Source organism: Salvelinus namaycush, chromosome 5 (genome assembly GCF_016432855.1).
Source record: "Salvelinus namaycush isolate Seneca chromosome 5, SaNama_1.0, whole genome shotgun sequence".
Taxonomy (NCBI): Eukaryota; Metazoa; Chordata; class Actinopteri; order Salmoniformes; family Salmonidae; genus Salvelinus; species Salvelinus namaycush.
The window spans coordinates 48110042-48123301 of record NC_052311.1 but is presented as its reverse complement, the minus strand read 5'-3'; the positions used below and the strand labels follow the sequence as shown (position 1 = coordinate 48123301).

The window sequence follows — 13260 nt, the reverse complement described above, 5'->3', positions numbered from 1 at the left end:
ACACACACACACACACACACACACACACACACACACACACACACACACACACACACACACACACACACACACACACACACACACACACACACACACACACACACACACACACACGGATTGTAATTTGCTGGAACACACTGGTACTTCAAGTACTGCAGACTCAATTTCCACCTCTCCCTCGCATTCATTCCTCTTTCCACCGCTCTCGTAGAAATCCATCTCACTGCTTCCACGCCACATGCTCTTTCAAACCCCTTACCCTTTCTCCGTCTCTGTTTTGCAATTGGTCACACATAACAGCTCATTTTCCAACACAGAGCCAGCAATCCTCTCCCTCAACCAAACAACAAAGAACACCTGCTACACTTATCAGACAGTAAAATACAGCATTCTCTCTCAGACATAATTCTACCTCACACCCTGTTCTAGCCAACAGAACATCCTCTATAGATGAGGTGAGGATCCCCATTGCACCTTTAGCCACTATTAAGACACTTATCTCTTGCCTGTGATTTAGCTGCAGGTACTAGAGGCTACAGGCTGGCTGTTACTTCAAAGGGCTCCCCACAGGGCCGCTAGCAGACAGACATAATAGGACAGAATCAATTGTCTGATGCCGCGCAACAAACATACAACAAAGGACAGAGCAGTCACTTTACAGGGCGACGTATGAGGCAATCTCTCAGTTCAGTGAGCAGTCTTGCGATTTTTTTTTGGGGGGGGGGAGTTCTCCCAACACATTAAGAGTGTGATGTGTCTCAAATGGGCCGATGTTGTTTTTTTGGTGCAGACGGAGATCCCTGTGATCGTTTGGTCATCTGACAGCGTAGAGGAGCTGTTGATTTAACATGGGTTGATAGCACAGCGAACGTAGGGAGATGTGCATTCTATTATGTAAGGCCATTGGTTGAACGGAATAGAGTGAGATTGAAGACACTGTATGACTGTGTTAAATGCCGTTTGTCTTGTTTGTAATCTTAGTTTTTTTCCCAAACCATGGCTGCCTGAGATATTCTGGGATTTCAGCTTGAATTGGATATTTGTGGCAAACAAAGCATTCAATTGCAGAACATTCAAACGTTCCTTCTCTAAATCATGCACTGTATCTCATATTGAAGCAATATTCATATATCCACCAAGATGAGTCTGGTTTGATGACCCTCAGGAGAAGTTAACCCATTAAGTGTCCTTCACTTCTTCTTCTTGATCATCTCAGACGTTCATCTAGGAGCCATTGACAGAATAAGGATATAGGAGGAGGATCAGGTCTTACCATCCAGTCCACACGTGTGTGAGCATTCCGACCAGGCCGACCAATCAGACAGCTGGCAGTTGACGGGACACTCCACCACACAGGAAATGTTCATTTGCCACTTCCTCTCCAGGCTCAGCTATGAAAGAGCGGGATCATTATCACTCAGTAACAGTATCAGTCACAACACCTATCATAGTGGGGTTTTGCAACAGACTGTTACAGCCAGCCCAGACCCATTACTTCTTACTTCTGTCTGACCCCTAGGTAAACAGCCTATAATTCCCAGGAGCTGCTGGTTCTGTTCTGGCACAAGATGGGCACCCGGCTTGTTTAAACCCTATTATCCCTGATTGAGCCGGACTGAAACTGGGCCATGGGTTCAATAGCAGTGAGGTTAGTTTTTCCACTGCAGCCTGCAAGGGACAATTTGAGAGTGTCTGACTGGATTATGAATGAACTGAGTTGAATCTGATGGGGCTACAGCAATCCTCATGTGTAAACACTTCTAAATGTTTTATGGAGATGCTGTACATGCCTGTCATTTTATTTGCCTAGAATCACTTGTGGCTGATACTGATCCAAAGAGATAATATATTATGTTACTGCTGCTCTGCTGAGCTAAATTAGTAATACTCCAAGGACACACAACTTCAAAATATTGACAGTACAGATGGTTCAGTTACTCTGGAAACAGTCCAATTTCAATATCACTAGTATTGACTCAGTATTGACTTTCATCATAGTGGACCTGAATTAGGGCAAGGATTGTAATCAGGATTTGGGGATAGAACGTTTAAGAGGGTCTCACCTCCTTACAGAACTTGAGGTCAACAGACTTGCCGTCGCTGCGTACACAATCCAGCATCCGCGTCTTGATGCCATTCCCACACACAGCATTGGCACTTAGCTGACATGTGCTCCAGTCTGAGGGGAAAAGGCAGACCAGTATGAAAATCACACTCAAATTCAAGACAAACTCATAAACATACACTGAGTATACTAAACATTAGGAACACCTTCCTAATATTGAGTTGCACTCCCTTTTGCCCTCAGAACAGCCTCAATTCGTCGGGGCACAGACTCTACAAGGTGTCGAAAGCGTTCCACAGGGATGCTGGCCCATGTTGACTCCAATGCTTCCCACAGCTGTGTCAAGTTGGCTGGATGTCCTTTGGGTGGTGGACCATTCTTGATACACACAGGAAACTGTTGAGCGTGAAGAACCCAGCAGCGTTTCAGTTGACACAAATCGGTGTGCCTGGCATCTACCACTATACCCCGTTCAAAGGCACAATTTTTTTTTGTCTTGCCCATTCACCCTCTGAATGGCACACATACACAATCCATGTCTCAATTGTCTCAAGGCTTGATTATCCTTCTTTAACTTGTCTCCTCTCCTTCATCTACATTGATTGAATTGGATTTAACAAGTGACATCAATAAAGAGTCATAGCTTTCACCTGGTCAGTCTATGTCATGGAAAGAACAGGTGTTCTAAAATGTTTTCTATACTCAGTGTACAGTAGGGCCCGAACCAATGATTTATATATACACTAGATGGCTAATAGGTGACACTGATTTGAAGCCACCACACCACCATTTTACTACCCTGCCCACCGTTGTAAAAATAAGCTATAGAAATTCATTTGAATTCTACATTCATTTTTACCAAATTGGTTCTATTACAGACACCTTAATGCATACTTTGAAATTATTATTATGTGAGCTAAACATACAAATAATAATAAAATAAATATGTAAAAACATTTTCCTTAAAGTATAATTTTTTGATATTAAAGTGTTGCTGTCCCAACTACAATATTTAAATACTTAAATCCATGTAATTTTGTCCTTGAAACATTTAATAGAAATACTGTAAAGAGTTCCCTTATATTCATACGGAGGACTCATTCTTCTGGGGAGTACCAATATGTCCGACCGGTACCTTCAAAGCCTTTCATTTAGCCAATAAACAACATTCGTTATCTAGTGTTTATATACATCATTGCCCTAAACTAGACTTGAGATACACGTGCAAAGCTTCAATCATTAGGCAAAGGGTACATTGGATGTCAAAGCCTGTTTAAGGCAGTGCCAACCCCAAGCCCTTTTCTAAAGTTAGGATATTTACTCAGTTGAGTATGATGGCAGTTGATTAGTTTGGCAACAGATGCATAGAGAACACCTCTAACACTTGAACTCATTAACTGAACAGAGTCATGACCGCTTGTAACACCTGCTCTGCCATGCTTTTGACAGCTGAACTAGGACACGTGACGGAGGAGCACGTAAAAAGATCAAGAGAAATGGTGGAACTGTCATACTTGCATAAAAATAAAGATACCTTAATAGAAAATGACTCCAGTAAAAGTAAAAAGTCACCCAGTAAAATACTACTTGAGTGAAAGTCTAAAAGTATTTGATTTTAAATATACTTAAGTATCAAAAGTAAATGTAATTGATGAAATATCAAAAGTAAAAGTATATTATATTAAGCAAACCAAATGGAACAATTTTCTTGTTTTTTAAATGTATGTATAGCAAGGGGCACACTCCAACACTCAGACGCCATTTACAAATAAAGCGTTTATGTTTAGTGAGTCCGCCTGTCATGCCCTGATCTGTTTCACCTGTCCTTATGATTGTTTCCACCCCCTCCAGGTGTCGCTTATTTCCCCTGGTGTATTTATCCCTGTGTTTCCTGTCTCTCTGTGCAAATTCGTCTTGTATGTTCAAGTCAACCAGTGTGGTTTTTCCTGTGCGCCTGAGTTTCTATTCTCTTTTACTAGTCCTCCCGGTTTTGACCTTTGCCTGTTTTTCTGGACTCCATTCCCACCTGCCTGACCATTCTGCCTGCCCTGACCTCGAGCCTGCTTGCCATTCTGTACCTCTGGAACTCTGAACTGGTTTTTGCCTGTCCATGATCCATTCTCTTGCCTACCTCTTTTGGATTGTTAATAAACATCTTGGACTCTAACCATCTGCCTCCTGTGTCTGCATCTGGGTCTCGCCTTGTGCCCTTATACCGCCAGATCAGAGGCAGTAGAGATGACCAGGGACGTTCTCTTGATAAGTGTGTGAATTGGACCATTTTCCTGTCCTGCTAAGCATTCAAAATGTAAGGAGTACTTTTGGTTGTCAGGGAAAGTATATGGAGTAAAAAGTACATACTTTTCTTTAGGAATGTAGTGAAGTAAAAGTAATCAAAAATATAAATAGTAAAGTACAGATACTCAAACTTTCCACCAAAACGTAAGTACGTTGCACCACTGTTCAAGAGAGACATCAAGTTGTGTGTTGTGCCCCTTTCACATCTCCCATCACTAATTTTTTCAGACACCACCTTGACTTTGCAGTTCAACCTGTTTAATACAGACCCAAAATAAACGAGCCTCTGAAGTGAAGCATATCATTTGAATCCAGAGAAGTTGGGAGTCCCAGAGCCCCCAGTCAAATAACCATGTGGCTCTAGTTAAAGCCAGGAAGGCTGTCTACCGCTGAGGGGCCCGGGGATCACTCAAACGCCTGCAACACTCTGACAAAGATGAGTGGCTGTTTTTAAGCGGCTCTTTTGAGAACTCAACTCCTGCTGCAAAGCTTTGTGGCACTCGGGGGAGTCGAAGAGGGAGATTGTGGAGAGCGAGAGAGAGAACGATTCAGACAAGCAGAGGCAAGATGGTTCCTGGCAACATGAAATAGAGCATTTCCAGTAATGATCTCTACTGGTATTATATTTACATAGTTACTGTGTGGCCCTGAAAGGCCTTGGTGCCGCCGGGAGCAGAGCGCTACAGATTAGCAGTGAAGTGAGCAACAAACAGAGAGAGTGGAGAGGGAGAGAGAGCTACGATATTGAAGATAACACTACAACTCTCTGGAATCACAGAGGAGCCACCAAAAAAGACTGTGCAGTTTAATTGGAGCAAGTAGTTTTGGAGTAGCACTAGATAGAGTATGCTGCACCAAGAGTGTGCAATATTAATACACTACCTTATAGTGTGTATATAGATTTTTTTTAACTGCATTGGTTGGGTAAAGTTATTTCAGTATGAGTAAAATTAGAACACTTATAGGCCCAGTGCAGTCAAAAACATGATTTTCCTGTGTTTTATATATATTTCCACCATATGAGGTTGGAATAATACTAGGAAATTGTGAAAATGATTATATATTTTTTATTTAACCTTTATTTAACCAGGTAGGCAAGTTGAGAACAAGTTCTCATTTACAATTGCGACCTGGCCAAGATAAAGCAAAGCAGTTCGACACATACAACAACACAGAGTTACACATGGAGTAAAACAAACATACAGTCAATAATACAGTAGAAAAATAAGTATATTTAAAATGTGAGCAAATGAGGTGAGATAAGGGAGGTAAAGGCAAAAAATAAAAGGCCATGGTGGCGGAGTAAATACAATATAGCAAGTAAAACACTGGAATGGTAGATTTGCATTGGAAGAATGTGCAAAGTAGAGATAGAAATAATGGGGTGCAAAGGAGCTAAATAAATAAATAAATTCAGTAAGGGGAGAGGTAGTTGTTTGGGCTAAATTATAGATGGGCTATGTACAGGTGCAGTAATCTGTGAGCTGCTCTGACAGCTGGTGCTAAAAGCTAGTGAGGGAGATAAGTGTTTCCAGTTTCAGAGATTTTTGTAGTTCATTCCAGTCATTGGCAGCAGAGAACTGGAAGGAGAGGTGGCCAAAGGAAGAATTGGTTTTGGGGGTGACCAGAGAGATATACCTGCTGGAGCGTGTGCTACAGGTGGGTGCTGCTATGGTGACCAGCGAGCTGAGATAAGGGGGGACTTTACCTAGCAGGGTCTTGTAGATGACCTGGAGCCAGTGGGTTTGGCGACGAGTATGAAGCGAGGGCCAGCCAACGAGAGCGTACAGGTCGCAGTGGTGGGTAGTATATGAGGCTTTGGTGACAAAACGCATGGCACTGTATTGGAGGCTATTATGTAAATGACATCGCCGAAGTCGAGGATCGGTAGGATGGTCAGTTTTACAAGGGTATGTTTGGCAGCATGAGTGAAGGATGCTTTGTTGCGAAATAGGAAGCCAATTCTAGATTTAACTTTGGATTGGAGATGTTTGATGTGAGTCTGGAAAGAGAGTTTACAGTCTAACCAGACACCTAGGTATTTGTAGTTGTCCACATATTCTAAGTCAGAACCGTCCAGAGTAGTGATGTTGGACAGGCGGGCAGGTGCAGGCAGCGATCAGTTGAAGAGCATGCATTTAGTTTTACTTGTATTTAAGAGCAATTGGAGGCCACGGAAGGAGAGTTGTATGGCATTGAAGCTCGTCTGGAGGGTTGTTAACACAGTGTCCAAAGAAGGGCCAGAAGTATACAGAATGGTGTCGTCTGCGTAGAGGTGGATCAGAGACTCACCAGCAGCAAGAGCGACATCATTGATGTATACAGAGAAGAGAGTCGGTCCAAGAATTGAACCCTGTGGCACCCCCATAGAGACTGCCAGAGGCCCGGACAACAGGCCCTCCGATTTGACACACTGAATTCTATCAGAGAAATAGTTGGTGAACCAGGCGAGGCAATCATTTGAGAAACCAAGGCTATCGAGTCTGCCGATGAGGATGTGGTGATTGACAGAGTCGAAAGCCTTGGCCAGGTCAATGAATACGGCTGCACAGTATTGTTTCTTATCGATGGCGGTTAGGATATCGTTTAGGACCTTGAGCGTGGCTGAGGTGCACCCATGACCAGCTCTGAAACCATATTGCATAGCGGAGAATGTATGGTGGGATTCGAAATGGTCAGTAATCTGTTTGTTGACTTGGCTTTCGAAGACCTTAGAAAGGCGGGGTAGGATAGATATAGGTCTGTAGCAGTTTGGGTCAAGAGTGTCCCCCTCTTTGAAGAGGGGGATGACCGCAGCTGCTTTCCAATCTTTGGGAATCTCAGACGACACGAAAGAGAGGTTGAACAGGCTAGTAATAGGGGTTGCAACAATTTCGGCAGATAATTTTAGAAAGAAAGGGTTCAGATTGTCTAGCCCAGCTGATTTGTAGGGGTCCAGATTATGCCCTTTTGGTGTAAGAGCTGTTTAAAAAGACCACCTGAAATTTCTGCTTCTTTTGGTGGGATGGAGTCACCAGGTGGCTAATAAGTTAATATACCAAGAAATTGCTCATGCTAAGAATCTAGGTTTGTTTATTTTTGACCATTTTGATTGAAAACAGTCACATTAAGGTACTTAATTGTTACCCAGAAATGATTTGATATTGAGGTAAAAACAGCTGCATTGGGCCTTTAAGTAACAGTGTAAGTGTAGATAGCCACTGATGAGGGAAAGTAGCTACTTATAGACAAACTAAATGGAAAATGTCAAAGTGAGATGTTCTGCGATTCATTTTTTTTTTTTTACCTGTGATGTTGTAGAAATAGTGAAAGCAGTTCAGGTTCAGACTACATGGCTCCTTCTCTGTGGTTTCCGGACATTGTCTCCCTGCTCCAGGTGACCGGATGGCGTAGGCTGTCCGTTTCCTGCTGTTGTTGTAACTGCATGGCTGAAAGGTAGGCACAATTTCACGTCAACATGGAGGGGTTGAGCAAAAGGGGGGAGGGTTGTGCATTTTTCTTATAGCGTAAATGATATACAAGTCCATATTGCAGCAAGTGATAAGAATTCTACGTAGACTGATCACTGAGCTGGAACTAAGCCCTTTTTCAATGGAGAGCCCTTGCCGCCGTGATGCCCATATTTATTGAACATAAAAGTTGATTCAACTGTGTGAATTTGCGGCTTCTGGATTATTTCCCAGTTCTTTCTCCATATTTAATTGTCCTAAATAAAAGTGGATTAAAATTCCATGTTCTGATGTCATGCCATTCCCAATTCCCAGGGCTGCCAACTTTTCCATATCCTCTCCACTAGCATTCTGGGAATATGGAACTCTTAGGAATTTTGTGGAAAAACGTTGAGGATGCTTCTCGAATAGATTTTCCATCCTAACATTCCTTCCATTCCATGTACACAGTGTGAGAGTGGGAAAAACACTGCCTCTGGAATATCTCCATCGCTGTAATGTTTTATTCGTCATGAATAAAACATGGAACAAGTCCCACTGGTACCAGCGCGACTCCATGTTGAGATTGGAATTGTGGGAAGTCAGCATGTCAAGCACTTAAAGAGAATGGGGTGTGATTAACAATGGCTGGTGCCCTTTCAGGAAAACAGCAGGTGACATCAAAACAGTTCAATCGCTCTTTTACAACCAATGAAATGTGTCAGAGGGGGAGGAGTGGACAAAGGCAGTATCCCCCGTTACTGTGGTTAACTACTGGACTACTTGACGCCTGACAAGTCCTCAACTGGCAGCTTCATTAAATAGTACCAGCAAAACACCAGTCTCAACGTTAACAGTGAAGAGGCGATTCCGGGATGCTGGCCTTCTTAGGCCCTGAAGCAAGGATATGCATATTCTTGGTACCATTTCAAAGGAAACACTTTGAAGTTTGTGGAAATGTGAAAGGAATGTAGGAGAATATAACACAATAGATCTGGTAAAAGATAATACAAATAAAAAAACGTTATTTGTATTTTTTTTGTACCATCATCTTAGAAATGCAAGAGAAAGGCCATAATGTATTATTCCAGCCCAGGTGCAATTTAGATGTTGGCCACTAGATGGCATCAGTGTTTGTGCAAAATGTTAGACTGATCCAATGAACCATTGCATTACTGTTCCAAATTTTGTATCAAGACTGCCTAAATGTGCCTAATTTGTTTATTAATAACTGTTCATGTTCAAAATTGTGCACTCTCCTCAGACAATAGTATGGTATTATTTCACTGTAATAGCTACTGTAAATTGGACAGTGCAGTTAGATGAACAAGAATTTAAGCTTTCTGCCAATATCAGATATGGCTATGTCCTGTGAAATTTTCTTGTTACTTACAACCTCATGCTAATCGCATTAGCCTATGTTAGCTCAACCGTCCAGTGGAAGGGACACCAATCCCAAAGAAGTTTTAATCAGAACAACAGTTTTCAGCTGTGCTAACATAATTGTAAAATAGTTTTCTAATGATCAATTAGCCTTTTAAAATGCTAAACTTGGATTAGCTAACACAACGTGCCATTGGGACACAGGAGTGATGGTTGCTGATAATGGGCCTCTGTACGCCTATGTAGATATTCCATAAAGAATCTGTTGTTTCCTGCTACAATAGTCATTTACAACATTAACAATGTCTACACTGTATTTCTGATCAATTTGATGTTATTTGAATGGACAAAAAATGTGGTTTAATTTAAAAAACAAGGACGTTTCTAAGTGAACCCAAACTTTTGAACTGTAGTGTATTTCTTTTTTATTCTTTTTCTGCTTCCGGGGAGGAAGAAATATCATACTGTGAAAGATTCACAATCCATTTATACTAAGACAAACAAACTCCTTATGTTAGGTTCCAGTCTCTTTCAAAAAGTGAGAAATGTGTACCACAGTTTCAATCCCAGGACTTCATACCACAGAATCAATGGGTGAATTTAAAAAAACGATCCTACAGATCCAGGGTCAGTTCTTACCACAGACGTGTACTAGTGGTTCTTAGCAGGCTGCAGCGACTCCAGAGAGGCCAACCATTTTGTACATATCCAGGATACCTCTTACCACAGCCATCACATACACATCATACATATATGAATAAAGATGACTGGTCTCAGACCAGTTATTCTTACCAGGCTGCAGCGGTTCCAGCTGCTCCAGTCAGAGAGGACACAGTCCTCGGGGCAGGGCAGCCGGCTTCCCCGCGTCCCCAAGGGCATGTCCTCCGGGTCACACAGGTAGTCCTCCACAGACTCAGATGGACCGTCAATAGTGTTCAGCATACACCTAAGGGATTGGCCCAGAGATGTGTTCATATGACCTTACATAGCCAAAACATTTTCCATTAAAATCAGCTGTCAATCAAATGCAATATATACAGCATATTTACATGCATATGTTGAGGACCATGGATTTGTACTGTGTGTGACACAACGGTCTTCCTATGAGGGAGTAGAACATTGCTTGGGATGGTTTTATTTAGTGTAAAGTAGTGTGATGTAGTGAAATGGTATAGTACCTGACTTTGCGGGTCTGGACGCCCTCTCCACAGTTCTCCTTCAGGTCCAAGTTGCTGACCTTCCATACACTCCAGGGTTCAGCCACCCACACATACTGACTACAGTCACTAATACATGGCACAACCTCATACACCTGGGGGAAGGCACCAGGCAAGGGATTTGACATGAATATGTCTATGGTTATTACCTCCGTTATCATTGAGTTTGGGTGACAAGAATAGCGTCAATGATATTACTGTGTTGAGATGATCAAGACATTACCAGAGGTGTTTTGTTAGTGCTTATGTCATCCTTTTTGATCTTACCTCGCTACATATATGAATGTTCTGTACAGTATTATGCAGAAAAAGAGATATTCTGTATGTGGGACATTGTTGACAATATGAATTCATAATACTGAAAAGGGTCTTACCTGGGCCTATTGTGTTCATCCGTATCCAGTGTGCATTGTGGAATGAAAGTGGCATAGATTTGGTATAATTGGTATAAATGCAAATATTTTGTATAATTTTGTATAAATGCAAATATTGAACTGCTACGATCAAACATTTGATTAATGTGACATTGTAAATAAAGGCTTCCTCTGTGGAGTCCCCTTTAGAGAATTGAAACACTGAGAAACAGATCAACATGGCTTGAATTTAATCCGCTTCTCTGAATCTATTTCTATTCATATTGAAGGTAAAATATTTCCCTTCTCAAATCAGGAATCAGCCAGCTCACAGAGGCATTAGTGTGGATAGATCCATTTATAGCATCCATTCCTCTGGCTCTCTATTCTACCCAGCAAAAAGCAATTTGGCAATCTAGAGAGAAAGTAACGGAAGGTAATGCAAACTGAATATTTTCATGAATATTTAATTTGTTTCTCTCTCTCCTATGTGTTTGTAATAATGTGTTTCTAACACAAAAACGGTTTTATTTATCACAAACAGTGCCTGAAAAAACAATATTTATATTAGGAAAAAATGGCATCCTTATTAGGAAGTCCCTCAGCTGTCAGACAACATTCTTACAAGTAAACATTAACTCATTTCTACATTAGACAGTCTTGTGAGTGTTTATCGTGCTGTACCTGGTTGATGTGGTCCAGTTTGGGGCAGGGTCGCCCTCCGTTGTACGGTTTCTCCCGGAGCCACTTGGAACGCACTTTGACCCCGCTACCACATGACTTACTGCAGCGGGACCAGTTGGACCACTCGCTGAGCTTACAGTCTGACGGACAGGGGATGATGCACGCCTCCTCAATGTAGCCTGCATGGAGGAGAGAGAGAGTGGTGTGAGAAGGGCCAGGAAAAGATAGGGGCCCATAGAGGCCCTCAGGAGCCCTTCCTTTCCATGGTATAGCATCTATTTTGGTCGGATTGCGATAAGGTTATGACATGTTATAAAACTTAATGGCGTGTTCATGACATTTTCACGAAGGAATTAAAAGCACTGAGCAAAAATAAAGTGTTACCCATTATGTTTTTGTTTTCTATAATAAACAATAATATAATAATAAACTCGTGTGTCTTGAAAATATTGTATGTGCATTTTGGAGAAAATCCAAGGTGTTCCGTTATCACATGACCAGAAAACCGATACTAGCACCAACAACATGAGCAAATAATGACTCATCTGTTGATTCACAGAGACGGTCGCTTTTGTGCTAAAACAATAGAGCAACACTCCAGGGTCTCATATGAAGCTGATGTATAAAGTCGGGAAAATACACTTGAGCAGTGGTTTGGGTCGACTGTAAGCTTTTTCATGCAATCTATGTTTCCTCAAGTGGCTGATAGGGTCATGACATGGTAACTGGGTCTGGCTGGCTTAAGCATCTCACTCTGCGTATTACTCCTGTTTATCTGGATCCCTACATCCCCAAGCCTGATATCCTGTGTCTGTCTCGACAAACACACAGAGGTCGCAGGCTAATTCACTGGAAGAGGTTATCCATGTGAACCACTGGCTACATTTCAGTGGAGAACTACACATTTCTTCTCTATGCTTTCACGAGACGGTTGTTAATGAACTGGAATGTACAGTGTATTGTATAAGTTTGAGGGCTGGGTCTGAACCAAAGCTTCAGGGTTGAAGGCCTGAGGCTGTACTATTGTGTAACAGCATTTCCCTGTGGTCCCATCCAAATGTAATTGGAAAACATCTAAATCAACGAAGTGAACACGCACGGAGACACAATGAAGTGTTTGTGCATAAAATGCACTTTTTGACAACATTCTGTCTTCCTGAAGACTCTCTAGGTGCTGGATGTGTGATTGATTGGAAGCCCTGGCTACTAAACTGCTACCATTGTCAGCAGTATTTAACCCTGGAATCCTGTTCAAACATAGGAGCTCCCTGAGTGATGGGACAGACCACGTGACAGGAAGACGGGGTGGCAGGGAAAGAAGCCTCTCCGATCCCAACAAGGGTGACCCTAGTGGGCCAGTGACACGTCTTACTGTCATGTGACATCACATACACCAGTGGAGGCTGGTGGGAGGAGCTATAGGAGGACAGACTCATTGTGATGGCTGGAATGGATGAATGGAACGCTATCAAACACATCAAATCCATATGGAAACCACATGTTTAAGTCCATTCCATTTATTCCATTTCACAATGTAAATGGGACAACATTTTAATGTTGCACATCTTTCAGTTGTCTCATTAAACACTTTCAATATTTCTATATGAATTTCTCTAATTTATAGTTGGTTAGAGATTTTTAATTTATAGAAATTTGGAGCTATTGACATTTTAAAATATTGTAACATGCGTGATCTAGTGATGGTCCCTAACTAGCCCCTTACGGATAACGAATGTCAAACCAAATTGACCATGGGCATTACGATTGGTCACGTGCAGCCGCGCGTTCCTGAGTTGATGATTACTTGGGTGCTGCCGGCTGTGGGCAGGATT

At 42.0% G+C, this 13260-nt stretch overlaps 1 protein-coding gene across 1 annotated transcript in view; it reads right to left on the bottom strand.

Annotated features, from left to right (window-relative positions):
* Positions 1-13260, bottom strand: part of LOC120047149 (thrombospondin type-1 domain-containing protein 7A-like) — a 69053-nt gene that overhangs the window by 6500 nt on the left and 49293 nt on the right. Inside the window, exons 14-20 of the mRNA XM_038992683.1 lie at positions 11429-11607; positions 10766-10771; positions 10353-10486; positions 9967-10120; positions 7650-7791; positions 2064-2179; positions 1274-1391 (exon numbers count right to left, since the gene is read on the bottom strand). Coding sequence (XP_038848611.1) covers positions 1274-1391; positions 2064-2179; positions 7650-7791; positions 9967-10120; positions 10353-10486; positions 10766-10771; positions 11429-11607 — 849 coding nt within the window. The remainder of the gene's footprint in view (positions 1-1273; positions 1392-2063; positions 2180-7649; positions 7792-9966; positions 10121-10352; positions 10487-10765; positions 10772-11428; positions 11608-13260) is intronic.